This window comes from Hermetia illucens, chromosome 1 (assembly GCF_905115235.1).
Source record: "Hermetia illucens chromosome 1, iHerIll2.2.curated.20191125, whole genome shotgun sequence".
Taxonomy (NCBI): domain Eukaryota; kingdom Metazoa; phylum Arthropoda; class Insecta; order Diptera; family Stratiomyidae; genus Hermetia; species Hermetia illucens.
In genome coordinates, this window is record NC_051849.1 from 44,797,548 (window position 1) to 44,823,206 (window position 25,659).

At 39.6% G+C, this 25,659-nt stretch overlaps 1 protein-coding gene across 1 annotated transcript; it reads left to right on the top strand.

The window, feature by feature from the left end:
- Nucleotides 1–1,555: 1,555 nt before the first annotated feature.
- LOC119646658 (heterogeneous nuclear ribonucleoprotein H-like) lies at nucleotides 1,556–23,958 on the top strand. The gene is made up of 7 exons (XM_038047188.1): nucleotides 1,556–1,710; nucleotides 8,156–8,390; nucleotides 11,303–11,425; nucleotides 12,348–12,492; nucleotides 18,977–19,167; nucleotides 22,975–23,435; nucleotides 23,552–23,958. Exons 2-7 carry the CDS (start codon nucleotides 8,156–8,158, stop codon nucleotides 23,750–23,752), a joined length of 1,356 nt encoding a protein of 451 aa, XP_037903116.1. The 5' UTR covers nucleotides 1,556–1,710; the 3' UTR covers nucleotides 23,753–23,958.
- The last annotated feature ends 1,701 nt before the right edge of the window (nucleotides 23,959–25,659 follow it).

The window sequence follows — 25,659 nt, forward strand, 5'->3', positions numbered from 1 at the left end:
ATGGTCTTCCGCATTTCGCCAGTGTATTCTAAGCGAAAATATTGGCGATACTGGAAGTCTGACGATGGTTGGAGCATGATCCTAGCCCCAAGCGTAACATAGCCATTCTGACCGCCGGCCAAGCGGCCATTAAGGCCTTGTGCTCAGAACTGACATCCACCAGGTTGGTGGGGCAGTGCAAAAACGGACTGAACAGTCTAGGCGGCACGCTCAAGGTCACCCTTTTCTGGGTTCCCGGGCATAGGAACATAGAGGGGAATAAGCGGGCTGACGGATTGACCAGGTGGGGGCCTACTTTTGGCAGCCCTTCGGCGGGTACAGTCGGGGTCTTGCTGGCGGCTATCAAGGGCGGAATCTACTCGCACTACTTAGCAGCCGCGGGCCTTAGATTGCCAAGGGTTACTACCTGTGCCAAATTAAGGTGGGTTTGACCCGTTATAGTCCGATCACGAGAGCTCCTGTGCCAGATGCGTGCAAATGCAGTCAAAATTAGGGCGGTCTGCACGGGACACTGGACCATAGGGGACCATGCCCCAGGCCCGGCATACCCTGCAATTCACATTGTTGAAGTTACGGAGAAGGGAGGAGGGGGGAATCCTCAGGCACTTCCTTTGTGATTGCTTAGCTCTAGCGCGAGTCAGGCTACGGACACTAGGTAAACCATCCTTTGCGAACCTTAGCGAGATTTCCAGCTGCAGGATGGGAGAGATGCTTTCCTTAGGACTGGCTCTGAAGATCTGAGCCGACTGAATTCTGCCCCCCTGTTCTGATAACAGCAGTCACGGTCTTAGGAGTTTGTGGTATCAAAACGGCGCACTACAGCGCTAATTGGGCTCCTCGGAGAGCTCACTGATACCTACCTACCATCTTTATTCAGTTCTTCAAAAAAAAGGTATTCTTACAGGATCCTCTTAAGTGTGCTGATAACGAAACCGAAGCGTAATCTCACTGAAAACTGGGATTATGATGATGTCACAAAGGAGACAGCAGGACGTGTGCAACAGTTAAGGAGGTTTGAAATTATTCTAGAGACTACGATTTGAGAAGCCATATAACATGGTACACAGTCGAATCTAGAACAGAAGATGGTACGTGGGCATTGATACGGAATTAATCCGAAGCATGACTTATGGATACTCCTAGGTCAACGCATCACATTATTTCAGACAGAAGTGTATGCGATAAATCGACGTTTTAGCGGAAGTTTATGAAAGAAGTGCAAGCGTATTAACATCACTTCAACCAGAACTAAATTGATGTGAAAATGTTGGCGAAACCACAGAACGTGACAATTGAAAACGAAAAGGGGTTCCAATCATAATTTGTAGGACCAGAACTTGCTTCGGAATTAATAAAACGGCAGCTGTAGAAGCTACGAGATAAAGGTCCAAATTTTAATTCATCATGTCAATCATTTTTACGATTTTCCTTCTCGCAACATTTGAACTTCACAACAATGTTTATAAACATAATTTTGAAATTGATTCCCTTCAACAATTGATATCTTTACAGCGGTTCAATTTTGCCTAAGCATTCTCGTAGCTTGGTTTCTACCTAGGCAATAATTGCTTTCGCAGATTTTCCCGTGCATCGGCGAATTTTCCATCTTGGACATTGGTGACCGTCGTGCCGGTGTGTTTGGGTCGCGTAGTGGATTTACGTGTGCTACTTGAGTATTTTTATCCTTCCAAGGTTGCATTTTTATAAAAGGTAAGCTGACCGTGTTTTGCGTTTGTTAGAGGTGTAAATTTTCAGGAAATCGTGGAGTTTGAGTGGAAATTGTTGAAGTGAAAGGGAAGCCGGAACAACGCGGTTGGAGGCGACACCAAGATGGCCTCTGTGTAGTCAATGGAGTTCGGCGTCCCCCGCTGATGAGGTCACTAATATTTTTGCTTCAAGTGCGGGGTGTTTGTGTGGGCTTCGCTTATAAAACAGCATTTAATTGACGGAGTATCGTATCAATGCGCTTGTGTTTACAATTTTAATAATACTATTCTGAGGAGTTTGTTGACGTCGTTGGCGCGGTTTCTTATATTTTGTTCACATGCTTAAGGTACTCCAGATCCCGTTTGGGGTGTTTTGCCTGATTCCATTTACTTTTGTTTGTATTCATTTTTGCCCGAACCTGAGAAATATCGCGGGGTGTTGTTGAGGTATTGAGGATTTTCAGGCGCCTCAGACTTTCCATAAAACTTTGCCGTATTTTCGAAATTAAAGTTGTTTCACATGGCAACGGCGAGACAGAATGACAACTACAAAGTATCCCTGAAAATTTTTATTGATTAGTGAAAATCCCAGGATTTTGCCCGAAATTATTACTAACTTTTTAACTATATGTTTGTAGGGTAAGTGTTCCGTACAAGGCCTGGAAAGTGATAATTTATTTGATGGAGCTAGCGTGGAGCGCTATCAGAAACTACTCAACCCCAAAAACGTGAAAAAATCACAAAGTTGCCACTATACGCTGCCTAGGGTTCAAAAAACCCCTCAGTATCCCCTTTTTGAAAATCGAGTGCAACTCCCGCTAAGTTCTCCCTGAAAAAAGCAGCATAAGTAAAGGCTATGATATAAACCATGATATGTAGTACGAAGTTTGGTGGAAATCGCACTACTCCTAACAAAGTTATAATAGATCAAATTCATCGCTTTTGTGAACCTTCCCGCTTTCGATCTCCTGATTATATCTATATATATGTGCTGTGTCCTCGTCCTATACCTTACCGGATGCGCGATATCTGGAAATAGGGTGTGCAAATTCTAGAGCAGGTTCACTCTCAAAAATGATTCTGTGAATTTGTTCAATTGTACCATGGTTTTCGCAATGCCGAGATGAACGGCAATATTCTTGTTCGCAGAATTTTCTCAAATACGTTTCTTGAATAGGAATAATTATTGGTGTATAGCCCAAGACGTAACCAGCGCGTTGTCTATTTCGCCTTTTTGAATCATCGAAATTTTGAAATGTATTGAAAATGAAAGTCATGTAGGGTGTCGTAATGTTTGGTGGCTTTTCAATATTTTTTCCTTCTTTTTCTTCAATCTTTTCCCGTTCACAAGCGCGGTCTATTTGTTAATGCCGGTTTCCAGCCAGCGTATCAAGCTACCGTTGTTTCGATCCGTCTTTTGGTCGTTTACCATCGACTTCGATGTTCAGACCAATCTCGTTCGTTAGTACGAATTACGATCGCGGATATCCTCATTCCGGATGTGATTAAAACGTGTTACATCACTAGTCCAAGGCAACATCTTCGTCTCCATTACCCTAAGACGACGTTCATTGCTTTTTATAGTCGAACAATACATCCGCCATACTTCGAACTTTGATTTTCGGATCGTGGTAGAGCAATTGAACCTAGCGCACGAGTTCTTCTGGCACTACGTGTTGCCGCAAAGCGAACCAGGTGAATTCGTGTGGCACACGGTCAAACGCTTTCTCTAGATTCAGAAATGCAATTTAAAGAGGTCGATGCTTCTCACGGTGTTTCTTTGTGAGTAACCGCGCAGCGTGTATTGCGTCAGTAGTTCCGCAGTTTTTGGCAAATCCGGCTTGTTTCACGGTTATTTCAAAGATTTCGCGAATACGGTTGTGAAGAATCCGTTCAAAAACCTTCATGGTATGGGAAAGTAACCGGATCGGACGGTAATTTGAACATTCTGCTGGATTACCTTTCTTCTTCCACATTGGAACAGTGGTACTTTCTTCCTCAATAATCCGATTAAAGAATTCACACAGTGTTGGGTCCCAGCTCTTCGCTTTCCAGAGCTCAGACGCGATATCGTCACTCTTGTGGCTTTCCCCGATTTCATTCGTTTTATTGCCTCCTCGACTTCAGTTGCGCTGACAAGTGGAACTGCTCCAAATGTCGGCAATGATTGTGGAAGTGGAGGATGAGTAAATCCTTCAGTTGAAATCTGCTGGTGACCCCGAGGGTTGCAGAAGCCGCTTTACGGATCGTGTCTTTCATTTGGTTCAATGATTCTTCTACATTCATAATGGTTGGTAATCGCGCGAGATCATTTCTTCTTTCTTCTTACGAAATCGACACCATTTAATGTGCGGCGGGCCAGTGCGTTCCTCACGCTGTTTTATCAGTCGCTTAATTCGCAGGACGACAATAAACGGCCGATGTTGCGGTGCGATGGTTTCACAGGGAACGGCTTTGCAATCAGTGACAATGGTAAAATGTCGTCTTATGAGAATATAACCGTTTTGCGTTTTACTGTTCTCACTATAAAATGAAGGAAGATAAGAAATCGTTTAACGAACCATGCATTCGTAAGTACAAGGTCATGGGTGTCCGCAAAATCGATTATACGCTCGCCATCCTCATTGCGCGCTCCGAACCCGTTTCCCCCATGGCACCTGTTATCGTCTGCCTTTTCATCCACATGACCATTCAGGTCGCCGAGAATGACGATATAGTTGTCAGCAGGCGCGTGACAACTCTTTTCATCGGAAAGTTGCCAGAAAGCATCTTTCTCCGCATCAGGTCGAACTGTCTGTGGTGCGTACGTGGTGAAGAAGTGAATAGTGCGATCAGCTGATATAATGGTGAGCTTCATCAGGAGATAATCAAATAGATCGACTTCTTTAATGGCATCACGGAAACCCTCTGAGTGTGGGCTACCAAAATGGAGAAGTTTATAGCCATTTTTACTGAGTTCGCGTTTAATGTCACAGCTTTTGGCACCAGACCATCGGGTTTCTTGCAAAGCGCAGATATCAATGAGTTTTCCGAAGGGCTGCAAGTTCCTCAGTCTTTCCAGTTAAGGTGCTAACATTTAGCATGCAGACACGTATTTGTTTTGCTCAGACTAACTTGCTTATGTCCTGACGCTGTCTATGCGCCAAGAATCCTTGCTCATTTATCGACAGGACCGCGGCCCATCCTGCCGCGTCGACTGATGTGGACGCCCTAGCATTTTTCCGGTTGTGACTTAATCCGATCATGTTTCTAACAACATTGCATGCATTTTCTTGATCGGCCTATCGCGGGATCTGTCACCATTTTCAATATTTTTTCCTTAAATGCGGTTGTGTCCTGTGGCTTTCTTTAGATTGGTGTTTTCGTTGATTGTTTTGACAATTTGCTTGCTTTTAAAAAGCACCTTTTTCGGTGTTACTTCTTGCCCAAAAGTTATCCTCCAGTTTTATGTTAGCTTCATTTTTGGGGCCTTTTATTTCTTTAAAGGTCTTCCAAATATTGCAAACAGACGCTACTGACGGGATAGATGGTTCAAATGCGTTTGAAGATTCGAATCTTTACCTTGTCTGAAGGCCTGGCGTCTATTACTGATTGCTCTTTCAGCGATGCGCACTTGTGTTTTTGCTATTCGCTCCTTGCTTGGCGCTTGGCACGAATCTGCTGTTGGGTCTCGCCAGGTTATTTGTCTTGCGTCTGTTACCTTAGCTGTTTAGATATTTTTATTATTGGTTTGTGTTCATGCAGTTTTCACTAGTGACACGACCTGTTGAGTGAAAACTAGCATGTCATTTTAAAAGTTATTCATGGATTGCTTAATGAATGTATTTTTCACTAGAAAATTAGTCCCGGACGATAGATTCATCATTTTTTTTGAATAATTGCTTTTCGATAAACTGCTAGGAGAGATATTGCATTTTTTCGGTATTCATAATAGGAATCAGATTCCGTACTTAAAAAAAACAATCATGATAAGCATATAAGTGTTCAACCCGTACGTTATTTGATACAATTGCTTCTGTTTTCCTGCGTCTCAACTTGCGCTCGGCCTTCTATGCATTTCCTTGTCACCAAGCTGCGTCTCAACTTGCGTTCTGTTTTAGTTTCTGAGTCAGATTGCTCGTGACTATCGGAGCAAGTGACATCCCTTTGTGTTGCAGCGCTTCGAAATAAACGCGGCGGGTTTCTTCCTACAACACCGCCGCGAATTTTTGGCTGACACGAGCCCGGCATTGCTTTCTCAGTGATGTAAATAATTTCTGAGTTGGTTCGTGAGCGGTTGTCGCGACGGAGAAAATCGCATTGTGCGGCAATAACTTAATCCTTGATTCGCTTAATCCGCGATTATTGCTTAGCTTAGCGTGACAGCGGATTTGAAAACGCCAGAAAGTCGTTTCACAGATTGGGTTTTGAGTTTAGTTGAAGATCTCGTAGGCTTTTCTTTAAGACGCTTATTTCCTTTTACGGATGTTTTCCGGAATATATTATAGCGGTGATCTTACACCTTTGAATGTTTGTAGTTTACAGGGTGCCATAATTGTTGCCTTCAACTTTTTACTCTTGATAGGGGTTGCCACACTTGCGGTTTTTGTTGAAATACCCGAAAAAATTTTCTATTTGATTCGTTTATTTTTCCGAAGTGCATTGTGGGAAATTCAAGTTTACTTATTTGCTTTAAAAAATTTGGCTATATAATTTCTATTGAATTTCCGATACTCAAGCTGAATGGAAGAACCCCTCTGTGCCTCCATAGCCGGAAAATGTTCCGATTCCTGGATTTATAATATTATCTTAGTGATATTTTCCCCGCATTGGTGGTTGGGTCTTGCCAGAATCGTCGATGTCTGTCTGTTTGTTAGACTTTATTTATTCGGAAGCGGCTGGATCGATTGTTACGAAAATTGGTGACAGCTCCCCATACATGTAAATAGAGGGTGGTCGAAACTGGTCCCATATTTGATATCGGGTGAAATGTAGGGGAATGAGGGCTCAAAATATAACTCCTGAAAAAAGGTAACAGGTTTCGTTTTCAGAACCTATCTAATCGAAGAGTCCGAAAAAATCACAGTGGTGTATTTACTCGAAACCTAGACCTCAAAATACATCTCATTCTGACATCTGCATAATTAGTATATTGGCATATTTTAGAAGTTTAGCCGGAAAGCCCCCTTTAAGTTCATGCTAGAACTGCAAAATTTGGCACTTGCATAAGGGATAACATAAGGCATAACTTCGGGAACTTTGGAAATCTAACTATTATTAACAAAGATATGGAAGATGAAACTTTTACATTTTGTGTGAGTTTCGTGCATTCCACAACGTGTATGACGTCATAACGTATCAATTCATACATTGATGCATACATATTATAAACTAGGTAAAGATGGGACAAACGTCCACTCAAATATTCTTATATAATACACAAGCCTTGTGGAGGAGTTGTGAGTAGGTGCGTTGTCATGGTGCAAGAGCACTTTTTTCTTCGCCAAATGGAGCCTTTTTTGCAATTCGGCGTTGAATCGGCCCAATAATAGTTTGGGATAGTAGAGCTCTGTGACCCTTTTGCTCTTCTATAGTTTGTCGATTAAGATCACACCTTGTGAATCCCAGAAAACGGCAGCCATCACCTTTTCGGCTGAGAGGGCAGCCTTCTTCTGGGCACATTCGCCGCGTGGAATCCTCTGATTCCACTGTTCTTTGGCCTCTGGCATATCAGGAGAGTCATGTTTCGTCGACGGCCATGAAACAACGCAAAAAACTCCTTCGGATTGTGCTTAAACAGCGTCAAACGCTGCTCTGGCTGGGTGGTTTCACTTGTTGTCCGGCACCCATCGCGCTGGCAGATTTCTCATGCACTAAATTTCATGCAGAATATGACCCACGCGGTCTTTTGAAATGCCTACTGTCTACTGCTTTCTCGCATACCTTCAATTGGCGGTCTGTCAATACGAGATCCCGGATTTTTGTTACGTTATCCTCCTTGGTAGCCGTTTTCGAGACAATTGGGCATGGTTCATCAAAAACGGACAGGCGTCCGTGTTGCAACTCGTTAAACCAATTTTTCACAGTCGGCATCGCAGGAGTAGGATCACCGTACGCAGAACCCTCTTGATTTCGCTGCGCTATTTCCCTTCCAAAAGCATGAATCGAATCATCGACCGGTATTGCTCTTTGTCCATTTTTCTAAAATTCTCGTACCCCGCTTCTATATGCGGTCAAAACAAAACTACGAGTCCGATTCGGCTGGAATTTTGGCAGTGGGTGTCAAAGAATGTACTACACGATAGTGAATTTCTCTTTCGATAGTTGCGCCAACGGGCAATAAGGCTAGATGTTTATCGGATCGCCCTCGGATATCTTATTACATTACAGACAATTCCACGATATAACAATTTATACAACAATTTAATGTTTGCTATAACTCATAGTGCTAATATTTCCTTTCATTTCAGATGAGTGAGTCAAGATTCATTCGTTTGCGGGGTCTCCCCTGGTCGGTAACAAATAAGGAGATTCTGGATTTCCTGAGCGTGAATGTCGTCGGAGGTGAAGAAGGCATTCATTTGGTAACCAGCCGTTTCGATGGCAAATATACTGGAGAAGCATTCGTTGAGCTGGAGAGTGAAGCTGATGAAGAAGAGGCTTTCAAGCGTAACAAGGAGAACTTGGGCCATCGCTACATTGAAAGTAAGTATATGCTTTATATACGAATTATATAATGGATAATTTTAATCAAATGCAGTTCCTCTGAAAGCTGTAGATAAAAGAAAATAGGCATAGATTGATACAGAATGGACCAGAGGTCAAATTTGTACATATTTAAAGTTGTTGTATTTTTTCTACGGTTGATCGACAACTTTTTGGAAGAATGCAGATGCTGGACTTTAGCTAAAATCTTTATTTTTAAGAAACAGTGATTTTTGCCTCTTCAATCGTGGCGGGATGATCACGACGACAGAGGATATTCAGAGTGAAATTATGCGGTGTTTCCAACGATTAATTAATTGAAATAATAAACTTGTTGTTTCTTTTTCGTTTCCTTGTTTGCACTGATGAAGGGAACAAGTGGTTCCCGAAATATCGGTATTTGCAAGAATAAATACCCACACCAACGAAAAAGAAACAACAAGTTTATTATTTCAATCGACAGAGGATAATTGGAGCCTGCGTATCAGCAGCAGCTGGCTCGCATTTGATGGCTAGGTGGCAAGGCGTTGTCCTAAAACAGCGCATAGGAACGGTCCACAGGATCGGTGGACGACAAAAAGGCGACACCATTCACTTGTAAATTTCCTCTCATTTTGCGGACCCCCCGCTTCGTACTATTTCGGTTGCGTCCTATCAGTTTTCAGTTTTTATAAATGTATTAGGTTGTTGCACATGAAATAGCCGATTTGGTACTAACATTTTAAATGACTAAAGCTTATAAAAATTTATTTAATTAATCAAAATAGGTGCCAGTCGATTCAAAACACTTCTCCCTGTGAGATACAAGAGCATGTATGCCAGTTTGGTAGAAGTCCAATTTTCGAGTGTTGATAAACCCGTCGAAGGCAATTTTGATGGCGTCTTCATACCTAAATTGTGTTTCCGCCAAAAAATTATCCAAATGCTTAAACAAGTGGTAGTCGGTTGGCGAAAGGTCCGGTGAATATGGTGGATAAGGCAAAGTCTCATACTGCAATTCGTTCAACTTTTGAACCGTTGTTGTGGATACATGAGGTCGTGCATTGTCTCTGTTGATTAATCTCGGCGTTGAATTTTTGGTGCATTTCCGGCACAGTTGGGGACAGTATTTCTGTCCATTTATCGTTTCTCCGTCCATAGTGGATAACTCTTTCTTCGGATGGAGGCTTGGTTTCGGCATATGCTTCGGTGGCTCATCAGCATCTAGCCACTTTTCATCACATGTCACTATTCTGTACAAAAAGGGATATCCACATTCGAAGCGCCATGTTTTGCTTCGTAAGGGCATGCGGAACCCATTTGAGTTGTTGCGAGTGCCAGGAAACTGCAGAATTGTGTACGCCCAGTTTCTCTGCAATGTCTCTCACAGGCCGACTTGTGTCGGATTCCGCTAGCAAATGCAGCTCGTCGTTGTCAATCGCTGGTTCTGGATGTCCTCATTTTGAAGGTTTACGTCCCCTGCTCGGAATTTTTCGCTCACCGTATCAGCTCCAAATGCGCTGTTAATGTTCCTGGTCGACTCCGCTGCTTTATGACCGATACAGAAAAAGTATACGTTCTCGGCTCTTTTCCATCTTTTTTTCCTTTTTATTCACGGTTATCATAACGATGGTCAAAACTGAAATGACTACTTAATTAAATGTAGGAGTATTTATCCTTCATTATCCGACACCAACAGCACCAACTGGTGGTGGTTTGATAGAGCAAAATCACAACTAACTTCATTTGATTGCCAAATCAGCCATTTCATATGCAACAACCAAATATTTTGTTTCATAGAGGAATTGAACGATAATATTTGTCGTTTACTATGTCCCAAACAGTGCCGTTTCGCCTCTAATTTCACTGAACCCGTGCGTGAAGGAAACAAGTCTTGACCGAAGTAACTTTGTGAGACTTCTCTTACTTGATGTGAACAACGACAAGCGATAATTCATAATGTGGTCACTTTGCTCAACTTTCCTGTTGGAAGTCTCACTTTCGTCAACCTTCCAAGTCCGAAATGCCTTTTGTGATTTCAAATTCTTCGTATGCCATGATTGAACGATTGCAAAACAGTCCGGCGCCGCGACACCTTCAATACCACTTTTCGTCCGTTACAAAATCCAGGATTCCACTAGGTCACAGATAGATCTTTGAGATTATTCATTTTGGACATTTTGACATTGAAAAGTTTAACTCGAAGGAAAGGAAAATTTTGAAAAAAAACCTTTCACTGCTACTAGAAATGAACATACATTTAGAACTGTTTTCGCATTTCAATTTTTTTTTGCACTCGGTAAATCACCGAGAGAACCGACCAAATCTTCAAATCCGAAAACTTATTCCTTTCACCATTGGTCAGATAATTCTTCGCCTTTGCTTCGAAATTTTAGAGGGACTCATTTGGCCAGCTAATTAGAGAATTAGTCATATGCAAAAACTTCTCCATTGCCTCTATCCAGACGTTAACTAAAATGTATTCAACAGCATGCGATTAGGAGAAAAATGCATGGGCATTGCGTTCATCACCTTCAGGAAATTTCCTATATTCGTACGACGCACATAGTCTTCATTCTGCATGACAGTACAGAGTGATCGCAGGAATATCATTTTTGTCCACAGTGTCTCATTGCGTGAAACTTTTTTTGTGCCAGCTAGTTATCGTTAATTATAATGGACGCCGTATTACCACTAGGGATTTTCTAATTGTAAGCAATACTGACGGACGAGTGCGTGGTTTCGTCAGAATCTACGATTAGACAGTATCCCAATTATCTCCATCCTTGTAAATACTGTCAATATCAGTCAAATGTCAGACTATTGCTTGATTTCATAAGACTTCCGAATAAACAGCGAATTTAATTTTCCATTTTTCTTATTGTTGTTTTTATGTGAAATCAATTATAAAACAAAATATTTTTCATTTACAGTTTTCAGTGCTTCAAACGAAGAGGCTGAATTTGCGATGCGTAAACCCGGGCAGAGTAAAGTAGTGAAATTACGTGGTCTACCGTATTCTGTCGACGAGGGTATAATCGAAGACTTTTTCGAAGGTAAGTTTCCTAAATAAAACAAATTAAAGCATCAACAGCATCACTATAACCTTTGCAAATTTGGTACTGCGGGGAGTATGGAAGGGAGGTAAAGTGGGTGTAGATGGTTGGTTTGTTAACAAATTTGTTTTCTGAAATATACTCGGTAACTCATGAAAATTTTTGACTTTGGCCATTATTTGCATAACTTAGTATTTGGGAACTTAACAATGTTAACTTTGTTATAAAAGCGGAGGAAGTATTTTAGTAATCTCTTTAAATAATGCGATAGGCTGGTTGGATTGAACCGGGGTTATTTTTAGTATGGAATGACACTGCATCGGGAAATGTGGGATTTTTATTATTTTTCTTCAGAAACTGAGATTTTCGGATATCGGTTCGAAATCATGTAAAAATGTTTGCATGTTTTATTTTAATTAAACGGAGAATAAAGTTTTCGATTCTGTCGTGAACTTCAGTGCGCTTATTGCCATTCTTTGAGATTTTACTGATTGTGAAACCAGAGGGAATTTATTCGGTCGCAAACGGATTGCTTAGAATTTCAAAATTTTAAATTAAATCAAGATAGAAATCTCACAACTAAAAATATTCTTTTTATATAAACAAAGAAATAAATTTTGCATTTGCAAAATTCGCAGCTGGGCAAATAAAACAATTTAAAAGCAGAAACAAATCAAACACAAAAACGATGGGTTCCTACCAAAGCAACTACAACTATCTTCCACATATAAACCGCTTCAAGTTGGTACAAAGCTTTATGGTAAATGTAAAAATTATGTTTTCTTTATTTTCGTAACCTTAACATATTTTTCCTGATTAATGAAAAAGAGCTTGAAATTAAAAACTACATTTCTAAGAAAATATCTAATGAAATCTTGATGGTTATATAAATGCAAAACAAACTATTATATGTTGTGGGCAGGGTTAGCAATCAAATCGGACCGGGAGGGAATCGTAATTGTTATGGATCGGAGGGGGCGTGCATCTGGGGAAGCGTATGTTCAATTTGAAACTCAGGAAGATACTGAAAACGCATTAAAACTTCATCGGGAAAAGATTGGGCACAGGTGGGTTTAAATTTATTTTTATTATCAGTTTAGTTTGTCCTACTCATGATGAAGTGATTGATCCAGTTTGTAAGAATGAATGTAACACAAAATTTCTTTTTAGATTTGGAATTTGGGTATTCTAGAAAATATTCAATTTTTATGTGAATGTAGTTCTTTTAAAAAGATTTTTTCAGGGATCATCTGGGAAGTATAAAATATTTCTCGCTTATTGAATTCATTTTCATATATAGTGACACAGAAACAAATATATTGTTTCACTTATTTAACGTAAGCGGCTTTCAAAATTCATAGCTGTTTCTAAGGTGTAAAAGAAAATCTCCTGATCGTGGGAAAAATACATCTGAGAATGACATTCTGAATATCGGCAGTTTCATATATTTCTTCTGAATTATGAGTTAGGTATACGAATGCTGAAGACATGCTAAAATCATTCATTGATTTATAAATCATTCGGTCAATTAGTTTATTTTGCGATAGTTGCGCTTATTGTATGGTTTTCTCGGCGAACATTTTATTTTCAATACAAATCTGACAAATCCGTTTTTAGTTTGGTAATCGTCTATCGACATGTCCTTATATAAGACATTGAAGCGTTCTGAACTCTAGAGGGTTGTATTTCCTTCTAATTTTATTGCATAGTTTTGTTTTTGATTCTTTAGGGTCGTAATATTGACCTTCAATGTACTGAATAGATGCAGTATTTGTTGAATATGTATTTCTATTTTGTTTGTTTGGGGCTACTACTGGAAATAATATTTATGAATTTAGAATTCTCGAAAATGAAGATGAAAACAACTTACAGTTTCGTCCTGAGCAGAGGTAACTTATCAGACACTGCCTCATATCCACCCCGTGAGCAGCGTGATCGGAAGTGGAAACAGTAGATCGTTCTGAAATAATAAAAACGTGTTTCTTTTTCGTTGGTGTAGATATTTATTCTTGCAAATACCAATATTTCGGAACCACTTGTTCCCTTCATTAGTGCTAACAGTGGTTCCCGAAATATCGGAATTTGCAAGAATAAATATCTACACCAACGAAAAAGAAACAAGTTTTTATTATTTCAGATAATTAATCGTTGGAAACATCGCATAATTACACTCAGTAGATGGTTGCTTCTTTTTATATAATCGCAAATATGACATGGGTGCTAAGCTAGGCTAAAGTAAATTTTTGTTTGGAAAATGAGGAATCTTTAGTCAAAGGTTGATGTCGGACCGGGCCAAATATAATTTGCACCCACTTCGTGTTTGCGATTATATAAGAAGGAGCGACTACCAATTGCTCCCAAGACAGAGGTGAGTTGCCTCTGTTCTGCATGAAACCGTTGGCCGTCTTAGGTTTTTGACTAGTAAGGCCAAAAAGACGGACCAAAAAAAGTTGAGTAAGTTTCTATCCATTTGGTTTGGACCGAGATCAAGTGGACAAACAAGAATTCTCGAAAATGTTTAATGTCTTAATTTTCCACTTCCAATATATATGACCATAAAAATAATGCAGTCTAGAAACAAAATAGCTGTCGCGAACCGGTTCCAATAGAGGCATTTAAGTTGCATATATAGTGTGACAACAAAGAATGTCAGAACTTGCAGTCTGACGATGGTTCTTTTCTAGATCGGTCATTGGAGTTTGCGCTCCATATGGTCGGTCATAGTTTTCCTTTCAGTTTCACATTGTTTCTTTTCCTCGCGGTTGGATCTACTTCGGATTTGGTGGGTTTTGTTATTGTACATTTTAAAATCAATATTAAACACCAATAATTGATTAGTAAAACCGGTATACAAGCTCTGATCGACAACATTTATAAAGCATTTATTACAGACTTTGGGATCCGTAGTTGTAATTTCAAACATGTTTCGTTTTTTGTGTCTGAAAAGATAGACTCGAATAGATTCTTAGACTCGAATAGATTCTTTCGTCCACGCTCATAATGGCTTTATATATTCCTTAGGGAACCCAGTTATAAGTACGTTGTTGCAACTCAAACTTTGCGTCGTTTTTCTGGTGAGAGTATGAAGTATACCGAATCCGTAAACATGGACCTTTGCTGGATGTTTAAGGCGATGGGACACACCGAAATTTTGTTTTCTTTTTTGGAAATTTGGAAAATTGAAGGGAAAAACAGTAGATACATTGGTGAAGCTTACTTAAAGTCAATCTGCAATGCGTATAAAAAAACCTTTCTTCTATTCTTAATGCTCCTCTTTTTGCAATCCTTTGTCCCTTCTTGCTGTTCTTGCTCAGTGCTCTGTTTCATCGCCTCTTTTATGCGCAACGCATCACGCATTTTCTTCGTTCCTTTATTACAAACACACGCTGCTAATCCACAGGCAAAGCGGAGATCATTTTTCTTCGGAAAATGTGTGCGTCTTTATCTTATTCCAGACCGTTGCGTTGAAGCTTTCATTATTGTTTTGGGTATTATTCAATAAATCCTCTGATGCTAAATCTTCGTATATAATGTTAAATTTCCGTATATAAGCTTTAAAATAGCTTGTATATCATTATCTATTGGAGATGGATCAAGATTTTTCAGTGCCCCAACTGCTTCATCTTTATGCTAGTTGCACCACGACTTCTCATCCGTTGGACAGTGTGTTGTTGATTTTCATCAGTGGTAATTTTATGGTAGAACCCGCCCCTTATTCATCTTTGAAATATTAAATATTTGCATATAAGGTAATAAAAACGTGTACATTGTTTTTGTTTATCGAAGAATGCTTTAGGACTGCTTGACACCTGAAGAATTAAAACAAGGCATTTCGGCCAGTCGATTAAGAATAAAATTTAGTGTTTCTAATACATTTTCCAAGGGCAAAAAAATTATATTAAAGTTACTAATTCACAAAAGTTGACGGGTCTAAAAAACAAAATAGTTAATTTTTCTGAATTTGAATTTACACGATTCGTCGTATTCTTATGAAAAATATCGGATTCTCGTAGTATTTGCCTGATTGTGTTTAATCACATCTTAATGCTCTTTTTCCGTAATTTTTGCAAAAATAATATTTGAAACTTCGCGAATAAACCGATGATGGTCTTGTTCTGTATTTTAGTGATATTCCTACCTACTCTTAAACCTGACCTATTTCACTATTAGGTGTCTATCTTCCTTGGCTAAGCTCATTTTTGAGTCCATTTTATGACTGACGAGAAATACCCCTAATTTTATCGTTTGTGTTTTCTTCGGAGCCCGTTTTTATTTATCTGAAAATCAATTGTTTTGACTGTTCCTTCATCTTTGGAATGTGAAAGTGGTTTCGCCCGCAGTAATACAATAACTTGACAAGATTACGACGAAAAAAATTAATAGACCAGTAGCTTCCGCCAAACCACAATTTTTACCTACCTAGGAAGCTTTGTACTGATGAAGGGGGTAAGTTGCTCCCGAAATATATATCTACATTGAAAACAAGACTACAAATAGACAATATCTAATCTCTCGACGAAAAAAGCCAAGAAGCCTCAAAGTCTACCACACGATTGCGTTTGTTGTCTACTAAAAGCAAATGCAACATAAATCTTGCCGAAATTATCCTCACATTTGATTTTTCGTGAAAAACCGAAAACACTAACCTACGATACGTCTATGGTCTCAGCTATTTTGCACTTTAGTTCGTCGATCACCTGAAAACCATGGATTTTGTCAATAATTTCGGAATTCGTCACTTCCCCTGAACGTTTCCATAGATGGAATCTTTCCATTCATGTACTCAATTGTAAATGGCTGCAAACACATAGGCATATGTGCCATGAACTTCATCCAACTTAGCTTTAATCAATTTCGCCGTTAACTCGTAATTTGGTGAAAATACAAACACCGTTATATCGGGAACAGAAAAGCACAGTTGGTTCTCGAAATACGGTGTTTGTTTTTTTTTCCACCAAATAAAGGCACTAATCTTCTCAACCCGTTTATTGAAGGCTTTATTGATCATATTTAGAATGATCCAATTTCAGGTTAAATATATGTCAGTTTGTTCAACAATATGTTGTCATTTTGATGTTTCTGGATTTACGTGAGTACCTGTCTCGTGGACTTAATCCACGGCCTTCTTAAGACACGGATTGATTTTGTGAACATAATCAATCCAAGAAAAACACGCTGGAACGTAACCACAACCCCCATGAAGCTGAGCGCACATAAAACAGGAATTATCCTGAAACATATGAATTCAGGGGTTACCCCGGTTCCCTTGGTATCAGTACACCCATGGTGAGGTTTAGTGACCTACTGTCACTTTAGATGAGTCCTTGTGCAGACTGTGGTCTGGTCGCCCTAATTAGGCCTCTAGAGCATTCCAGCAAACCAAAGTAATACAGCGCCTCCCGGTGCCACCACTATAGAGGTTCGGCCACTTGGTTTGGTCGACAGGGTTGCTGTCCCGTCTTCCGCATCGCCGCCTTTGAGCATTGTTCGCCATGGAGGGGAACAGGTGGTAATCACCTGGTGTCATGTCTGGACTTGACTTTGTCTTGATGTAACACATTTCCCCTGTTATTGGCTAAGGCAGCCGCTTCTGGGCTGTTATTGCCTTTAGTGGATTCAATTGTTTTTGTACAGGTGCAAATGAGGAGTTCCATAGTAGATAATATTCTGCCAAACAAACACCCAGCAGCATCTCGGACCGTCAGTCCTGGCTTGGTCACTGTTTACGCTAGCTCAGTGCGATTCGATCATGATCGTTGTCACTTGAAGTTATCGTATGTGATTCACTTTCCACCACCAGGCATCAGTCGCATCGGGAATGTTCGATTTTGTAGCGACTTCCAGTTGAAAATCCGGTTGGGCGTTTGACGTTAATTCGTGCCGCAACCATATCCCCAGTTTCTCTTTGAGCTCAGCCTTATTTAGTTTAGCAATGATTAGCTCCGGAACATGGGCCGGATCAGCGAGTTGCGTGATTTTGTTGATATTTTCACATTGAAATTTCCGCATTGTTATACTATCCCGACTATTCACTATTCACAATTTTGCCCCCTAGCTTGCGTTTTAGTTTTAATTGAAGGACATTTGTAAAATATGACCTACTTTCTCGTCTTTGGTGTCTATCTTTGACTCGCGCTTAAACATAACTTTTAATCAACGAATTACAAAAATGTCGCAGAGGTATCCTCAGTAGGAAATATCTTTTCAGCGCCATCTAGTGTAATCCGATATAGACAAGTGTATTCCGATATAAAGTTATTTATTGGAAAATGGATTTCTGTTTACTGCAACTAATATATTGCCTTAACCAGAGAAAAAAAACTCAATATCTCCAAATATCCATCTACCAAAAAAAAAATATTTAAAAATTTGCCCTTCACTTTTCGAAATTAACCCATTTATAGAGCGTTCCTGCTATCATAGGTATTTTCGTGCACTTTGTCTCCATCAATAGAACCCTGAGGACTCGGGAAAGTGCATCCTTTACTGCTTTTGTTGTAACTTGCTGTGATTTTACGTCATTTTACAATTCTAAGTAATAGGACCCATTTAAGAATGAATCGTATCTTGTAAAGTATCGGCAGAATGGTTTTCTATTCATGAAGCTCTTCTCAAATTGAATAATACTTAAATTCATGAAAGGTTACGATTGAAGTGTTAGGGCTGGAAGTGTCCTAGACTTCTTAAATTCACTTGTTAACATAAAATTTTATAAAATATGCTTGCGCTTTTATCAAGCGTTGACTTTGGATATTACTTTGGACAATTTTCGTTCAGTCGAATTAGTTTCGGCTAGCATGGGAGTCTTCATAATTTTGTTTGATAAAAGCTTTTGCGAGCTGAAACTTAACTTCCAGATCAGGGTTGAAATAGTCGATGTAGAGCCTTTTTGAAAAAAAAATATTGAATGAAATAGTTCAGGTGTCGAGTCTAATGAGGATCAAAATTACAGAACGGTCACTTGGGAATTGATTTCAAAATGATGGGTGATTTGCCGATTGTTTATTGTGCTCATTTCCCCCCAGCCTAGGATGAGCACGTATCATTGATTCTAATCGGCATATCTAGGACACTGGAAAGCGCTCGACTCGGAAAACGTGACGTAATTCCGTTGATTTTGAACCCGGGCTTTGTGAATAATTTTATTGGAAAAATTCTTTGAAGCAGAAAGTATAACGACAAAGAAATCACGAGATTACGATGCTTGCATCTACTTGATAATATATATACGCATGGTCATTTGACATTTTTGAAGAGAAGAATATTAAATTATATTTCGGTTCCGGCTTAACTGGCTGAACTCACAGATTGAGGTCGGACACGTGGCGTCTAGAGAACAATATATATTTAAAATGTCACTGTAATCGGCTTTTAGCAGCATTAGTTGAAATATTTATATTTGTGTTTTTATATTTAATCCTCACTAGGGTCTTATATAACTGACCTGATATAGGTTATAAATAATAGACGTTTAGAATGATTTTTTTTCACAGGATTGCATGAAAAACAGTTGACCGCAAACCTCTGACATTTTCCTTATAATTTTCATAGGTACATTGAAATTTTCCGAAGTTCAATCGGTGAAATGAAGAGAGCTTCGAATGGCGGCCGATCCGGTCCTTACGACAGGAATGGACGGGGAGGTAATCGTGGAAACAGTATCGGAGGCGGTGGTGGCGGCGGCAGCGGCGGTAATTTCGGAGGCCGAGGCAACAACCGCAATAATAGATCGAGAGGAGGAGGTAATGAATGAAAATTTAATTTTCTTATAAATATAAGTTTTGCATTTAATCTCTCGTTTGATGTTTTCTATTTGATTTGAAATTATTCGAAATGTTGTTAAAGGGCTGTAGAGAGGAGAGGAGTAATTATCTTTTGAAATGTCTGTATATGTTACACAGATTTTTGCCCTCAAATAAAGAAACAATCTTCTTTTGGATTCTAACAACTAATATGTTTGCATTTTATCTTTCTATTTTTATTTTACATTGCTCAATTTGATTTTGTTCTTCTCTAAATTCTTGAAACTGAACTACGAAAAACTTTTTAAATTGATATACACTCCTATGCAAAAGTATAGCCCGCCTTTGATATTTCTAGTACCAGCAGAACTTTAGATGCAAAATTGTTTCTTGTTTTTTATCAAACTTGCTATCGGCAACGTTCTAATCGCAAAAGTCGATTTGTCTGTAAGTTTACATTGCTCTAATCTCTGTCGATATTTTTGTTGACCTAAGTTAGATATTTTTCGATGTGCTTCGCTGACAGTGCAGTTTTCGCGTTGCACTCTTATGAAAAGCAGCGGTTTTTCGAAATCTTTACCTAATGATGATAAGGTTTCCTTGCCCGTAATCTTTCTTTTGATTAACACAGAAATAATGTTGAGAATCGTGAACAAAGTGATGAAGGCATTATTATTTCCTTTATTGGTCTGTCATCTCCATTTTTTCGGAAACGATTAGTCCTATTGACAGGGGGGGCCCTCTCCCCATTCATGCAAAAGGCGGGTGGGGAATTAAATGAAAGGTGTCTATTAATGCTTTCCAAAGCTTGCTGTAAATTTGCCATTTAATGCAAGGGGAGTGCGGGGACTGGAAAATGATAATTTCTTTCGTGGCCTCGTTTTTAGAAGCTACTCATTAAAAAAAATTTGAAGAAGAAATCACGGAGCTACCACTGTACGGTATCTAGGCGTCAAAAGAAGATATACCCAAGGCCTTTCATATCTAAAGCGTTCAACTTTCGTACTTGTTAAGGTTTTACGTAAAGTAATACATTATTAAAATCGGTTAGTATCGGGGTTGTAAGTTTTTTTACTTAATGCACTCGTATGGACATTAAATAAAAAGTCTCAATTAGTGCTTAAACAAGCGGATTTTAGTTTTGATGTAGATTGGAAAATAGGGGAGTGAGGGTCCAAAATGTGCAAACTTAAAAGTGAACTGGGACTCATTTTCCGTTAAAACTCAAGCAAAAGTATTTGCTTAAGGAAGGGGGGACGGGTCATTCCGCGGGTCGGGTTCCGGAAATAGATTTTCTCCGCATCAATTGTATCCAGTTATAGTGTAGAATATTTGGGCAAAGTGATGTTTCGATATTCCGAGTCATTCGGAAATTTCAGTGTTAAACAAGTAAGGTGTCATATATCGGCGGAAAATTACCGGTCCGAGTGATGCTCGAATGACTTCGCCAAAAGAGCGAGGATTCAAGCCAAGAAGCAATAATCGGCGTTGCATGACTTTTTAGAAAAAAAATAACGTTTATGGACTACGTATAGCAGATTAGTGCTTACAATGTTAATAATCATCATCAATTCAGTGAGTTTTTATCGAAAGTGCATGTTCAAAATCGGGTGGCACCATAGCTCAAAATCTATCCAACAAAAGTCTTGATTCAGAACATATTATTATGGGGCCGTTTTTAAGGTTTTGTTTGTCTATCACATGCACTTTTCTCAGAAACGCCTATGCCGATTGACACGAAATTTGATGAAAAGGTGGAAACTGTGAACGGCCAGACATGCAGTTAATAACATCTCTCTAGGTTGAGATTAAAGGGATTAAGGGGGGTGTACAAATTTTTCTCATCGAATATAGTCATGTTGGGTATCAAATGAAAGGTTTTGACTAGTACTTTGCAATGCCTGTGTTATTTTTGACATTAGTTGGAAGGGGGGAGTGGGAGGGGTCGAAAGTAATGATTTCTTTAACAAACCGATTCTTAGAAACTAAACGAAAAATCTGAAAATCATGAAGCTGTCTCTACACGGAGTCAAGGCCTCAAAATACTCTCCATATCGATAGCTGCTCAAATTAAATTAATAATAGTATATTACTATATTTTTGGGGAAATTGAATAGAAACTCCCCTGAATGTGTGGTAATATAGATTATAGTACGAAGCATGTTATCCCAAAGTTTTATCAAAATCCTACTATTACCAACAAAGTTGCAGCCACTCAGTTGTCTTTACCGTGTAAATTTACTGCAATCCAAAGTACACTAAAGTGAGTAGTCTGGCATGTTAAATGCATGTACATAACGGGCTACGTACAAATGTGATAGTTCTGGGCTCAAATATACTTAAGAAGAAGCAAACAAAACCGTTCATAGCTAAAGCGCCCAGCTTCCGATTTCCCGACTTGTTTTGTATATTGAAGCAGCCGTGAAAAAACATCCTAATTTGCAAAAAGAAATTTAGCAAGGCCCCCAAAATTTTCCTTTTGGTATTTTTTAATAATACTGGTTTGCGGACTGTGAATTATACACGAAATGACGGGGAATGGTCATTGAAAAATTTGCCTAATTGATGGTACGTGTAAAAGCACAATTCCTCATCATAGGGAAACATAAAACCTTTCATAACTGAACCATCCAGGTTCCGGGGTCCCAACTTTTTATAAACTGGCCAGGAAACACCACGTTGAAGTGTTTTTTTTTAAAACATCTGAACATCTGAATTTAACACGGACTAAAACGAAAACGCAATCGTGTTTAAATTTAAATCATGATTACCTGAATTCTGTTTATAAATATGGAAATAATCGTGTACGCGTTTTCCTTTTTCTTTAACCTTTGTCCTACTGCGCCATTTTGCTCTATGAAAGGCCTGATTTGGAGCAGTCGCGAGCGTATCAAGCCATTATTTTGGCCGGCCTTTTGGTCGCTTACCGTCGACTTCCATGTTCAGACCAGTCTTGGCAAGTGAATTTTCCTTAGCGCAAATTACGTGACCATTGAAGACGCGTCTCGCAATTTTTTCACGATCGGTGCGGTCCCATATCTACCGAGGATATCCTCATTTCGGATGTGATTAAGGCATGTCATGCCACTAATCCAACGCAACATCTTGGTCTCAGGATCCTGGAAGACACTATAGTGGCCCAGGATGATCTTTCTTGGACGCAAGTCCTGCTACTTGGCCTCTGGACAGTCACGAGAAATTTGTCGCGAATTTAAGACTTCCCAGCGATCCTGTACTTGACATTAGATCGAATCTTAACGCCCCACCGGATTGCTGCGTCTGTCCAAAGACGCAGTGCGGAAGATGAAATGGGTACTACTCGCCAACTATGCGAAAAATGTACCGGCTGTGCTCGTGGATTTTGATTCCCCCTACTGAGAACAGACGCCTGCCGGAGGCCCTACGAGGATCTATTTGCCATCTTCGAGCTAGGTTCACATCCTTTTAGCTTCGACGTTGGTGGCACTTTCTAGAAGCGTCTCCCTGGTCCAGCTAAAGCCCTTTTTCGGAAGAAACCGCAGCTGGGAACAACGACGCGTCCATTCTGACTTGTGAGCTGAGGGAGCCAAAAAGGACTTTCGCACGATTCCACGCAATTTTTAAAGATTTAAAATATAAATTAAATATTAGAATAAATTAAGGAATAAAATAGTGACTCTTTTTTTATTAAATGCACATTCAAAAGGCTGAACTATCCAGCTAATTTAAACTATATCCCAGTTTTGTCCTGGGTGTATGAGCTCATACCAATCGTTAGTCTTTTGTGGTTTAGTAACAACGTCCTTAATTTCGTAATTTTCTCTCTAGATTGGAATAATGACTTCGGAAACAATCGATCAGGCAATGGGGGATTCAACAGTAACATGGGCGGCGGCGGTGGTGGTGGCTTTAATAGCGGTTTTAATGCGGGACCCAATAACAACGGCGGCTTCGGTGGAGGCGGCGGCGGTGGAAATGGTCGATTCAACAATGGCAATGGTGGTGGCGGATTTGGGAATAATTTTGGGAGCAATTTTGGAAACAACCGCAATAACTTCAATGACAACGGCAATGACAACTTCGGTAACAACTTCCCATCCAACAGAAACAATATGGGAGGCGGAGGCGGTGGCGGCGGAAATTTTGGGAACAATATGTTCGGCTCAAATAATGGTGGGGGCATGAGCAATTTTGGTCCAATTGGAGGAGGGCGAAATAACGATGATGGGCCTTATACCGTACATCTGCGCGGCTTGCCATACTATTGTTACGAAAATGACGTCAGAGATGTAAGTAGTTTTCCTCACTTGTTTTTAATAGACTTACACAATAATACGTGGCCAATTTAACTTATATTTATTCTCTGTGATCCTTTGAAATATTTATGCTTGTTTTATTCTTGCAGTTCTTTGCACCATTGCGTCCATCAAATGTGAAAATCATTTACAATAACAAAGGACTCCATAGCGGCACAGCAGACGCTTATTTCGACACAGAAGAGGACGCCGAAGAAGCGATGAAGAAGGATCGTGAGCAGATGGGAAGCCGTTATATTGAATTGTTCTTTGATGGAAAATCGAAGAATGGCGGTTTTAGACGTCTCTAAGAACTTAAGACAAAAGACACGATACTAACAAACAATGCTTCTTTTAACTTAACTGTTGCTGTACAATATATTCTACAAGCGAAACACCACGTAATTGCAAATAGATGAAATGAAGAACTAACAAATAGTCCGCATAAGTATTCATTTATTTTTTTTTTCAAAAGTTATGAAGAGTGGAATTAGGAAATAAAGTAAGTTTTCCTGGATGTGAAACAAGTGTTTTACTATGTTAGACAAAATTTATATTGCTAGAAGTGCAACGTTTATGTTCATGAAGTCGAATTTCTTCCCTTGGTCAAAGCAAAATTATTTGTGTCCTCGACGTTCTTTACAGCAATCCAACTGGGAGCAGAATGAAAACTGTTATTTTGTTTCTTCGGAAGAAGAACAATTCATCTCCGTAATTTTCTCGTTTGTTCGCTAATGTCCGCCATAGTCACTATCGAAAATTAAGCACACCAATCTATTGTCCACTCAGTGTCTATTTGAGTCTTCAGGCACTAATGCTATGTTGATGTAAACTGCAGACAAATACGCGGCGGCACTATGTCTCTCGGGATTCACTGCTTGTGTTGTCTAGGATTTTTTTTAGAAGACGAATATGATTTTCACACGTTTTTTGCTTATTATTCTTCGGAGAATAACCAGATCGAAATGTGTAGTCATCAAATGATGATCTTCCCCAAGGATATCTACTTTTGTGCATAAATGAAGTATAAGTACCAAATCTACTGCCGATGGAAATATGGTCGTAATAATTTGGTATTTGTTGCCGGAGCGTTGAACCAACTGCTTGTCTAATTCACAGGCCGTGGATAGTGTACTTCTTTAGATATTTCTAGCTGTTCTTGTTAAAAGACCAAATTGACTTACTACAAACATTCGCGAGCTGCTATCAGATCTGGTGTATTTCTTATTTTGGTCACAATGTTATACCTACTAAAGCTCTGTGACTTCCTTATGTCCAAGTTACATCGGGTACTTCTTGCGTTAATTTAGGTTGAAAATAAAGTAGAATGAGGAGTAATGCGTCAGAAACAAAGGACAAAATATGGGGCCGCGCATGGTCTAGTGGTGCGTATTAAGATTAAGCATCCCATACGTTGCCTTTTGTTTGTTTTCGAAGCTTTGCTCACCTACCACTGTATATTCGACACAGGACGGTGATGCGCCTAACTTAGTTGTAGCATTGGTACCACATTCAAATGAAAAGATTGTACTAGTTTGTACCTGCGGGAGGTTGCGTCAAAAATTTTCTCCTAATAAACTTTTCACATAGGTTCTTTGTCATTCATAATGTTCTATGAATATATCTCTTGGTAGTTTTCTCCACTAAAGACGGGTCGAAGCCCATTAGAGCAAGGATTAGGTTGACTAGAATCTGAATGGAAAGGTGAGGATTACCAATTCACCCAATTTTTTCCGTGCTTATCGTAAAAGGCGATTAAGCGCGATAAAAATACATATAAGCAACCTGTAGATTTTGAAACCTGCTTCGGATAGGGATGCCATTTGGCTGTCGTATTAGAGCATAAGTTGGTTATCGAAATGTGCGTACACTTCTTGACAACCCTATCGAAGCAGAAGGTTCGTGGATTTCTGCAGTTTCCAGTGTCTTGGCGCTGGTGGCATACTAGCTGGATCAAAAAGTTCCCGGGATTCATTAAAAAAATAAACAATACCTGTTTATTGTTGAAAATCGATATTGTCCCCTTCAAAGTAGTCCCCATCCACTGCAACGCACTTATGCCAACACTTGGTCCAGTCTTCGAAACATTTTTAAAACTTCATATTAGGTATCTCCATTAGGGCCATCTTCGATTTTTCCATTATCTCCTCTCAGCTACTGAAACGCGTTCCCCTCAGTGATTCAGTTGAAGAGGAAAAGATCGCATGGGGCTAAATCA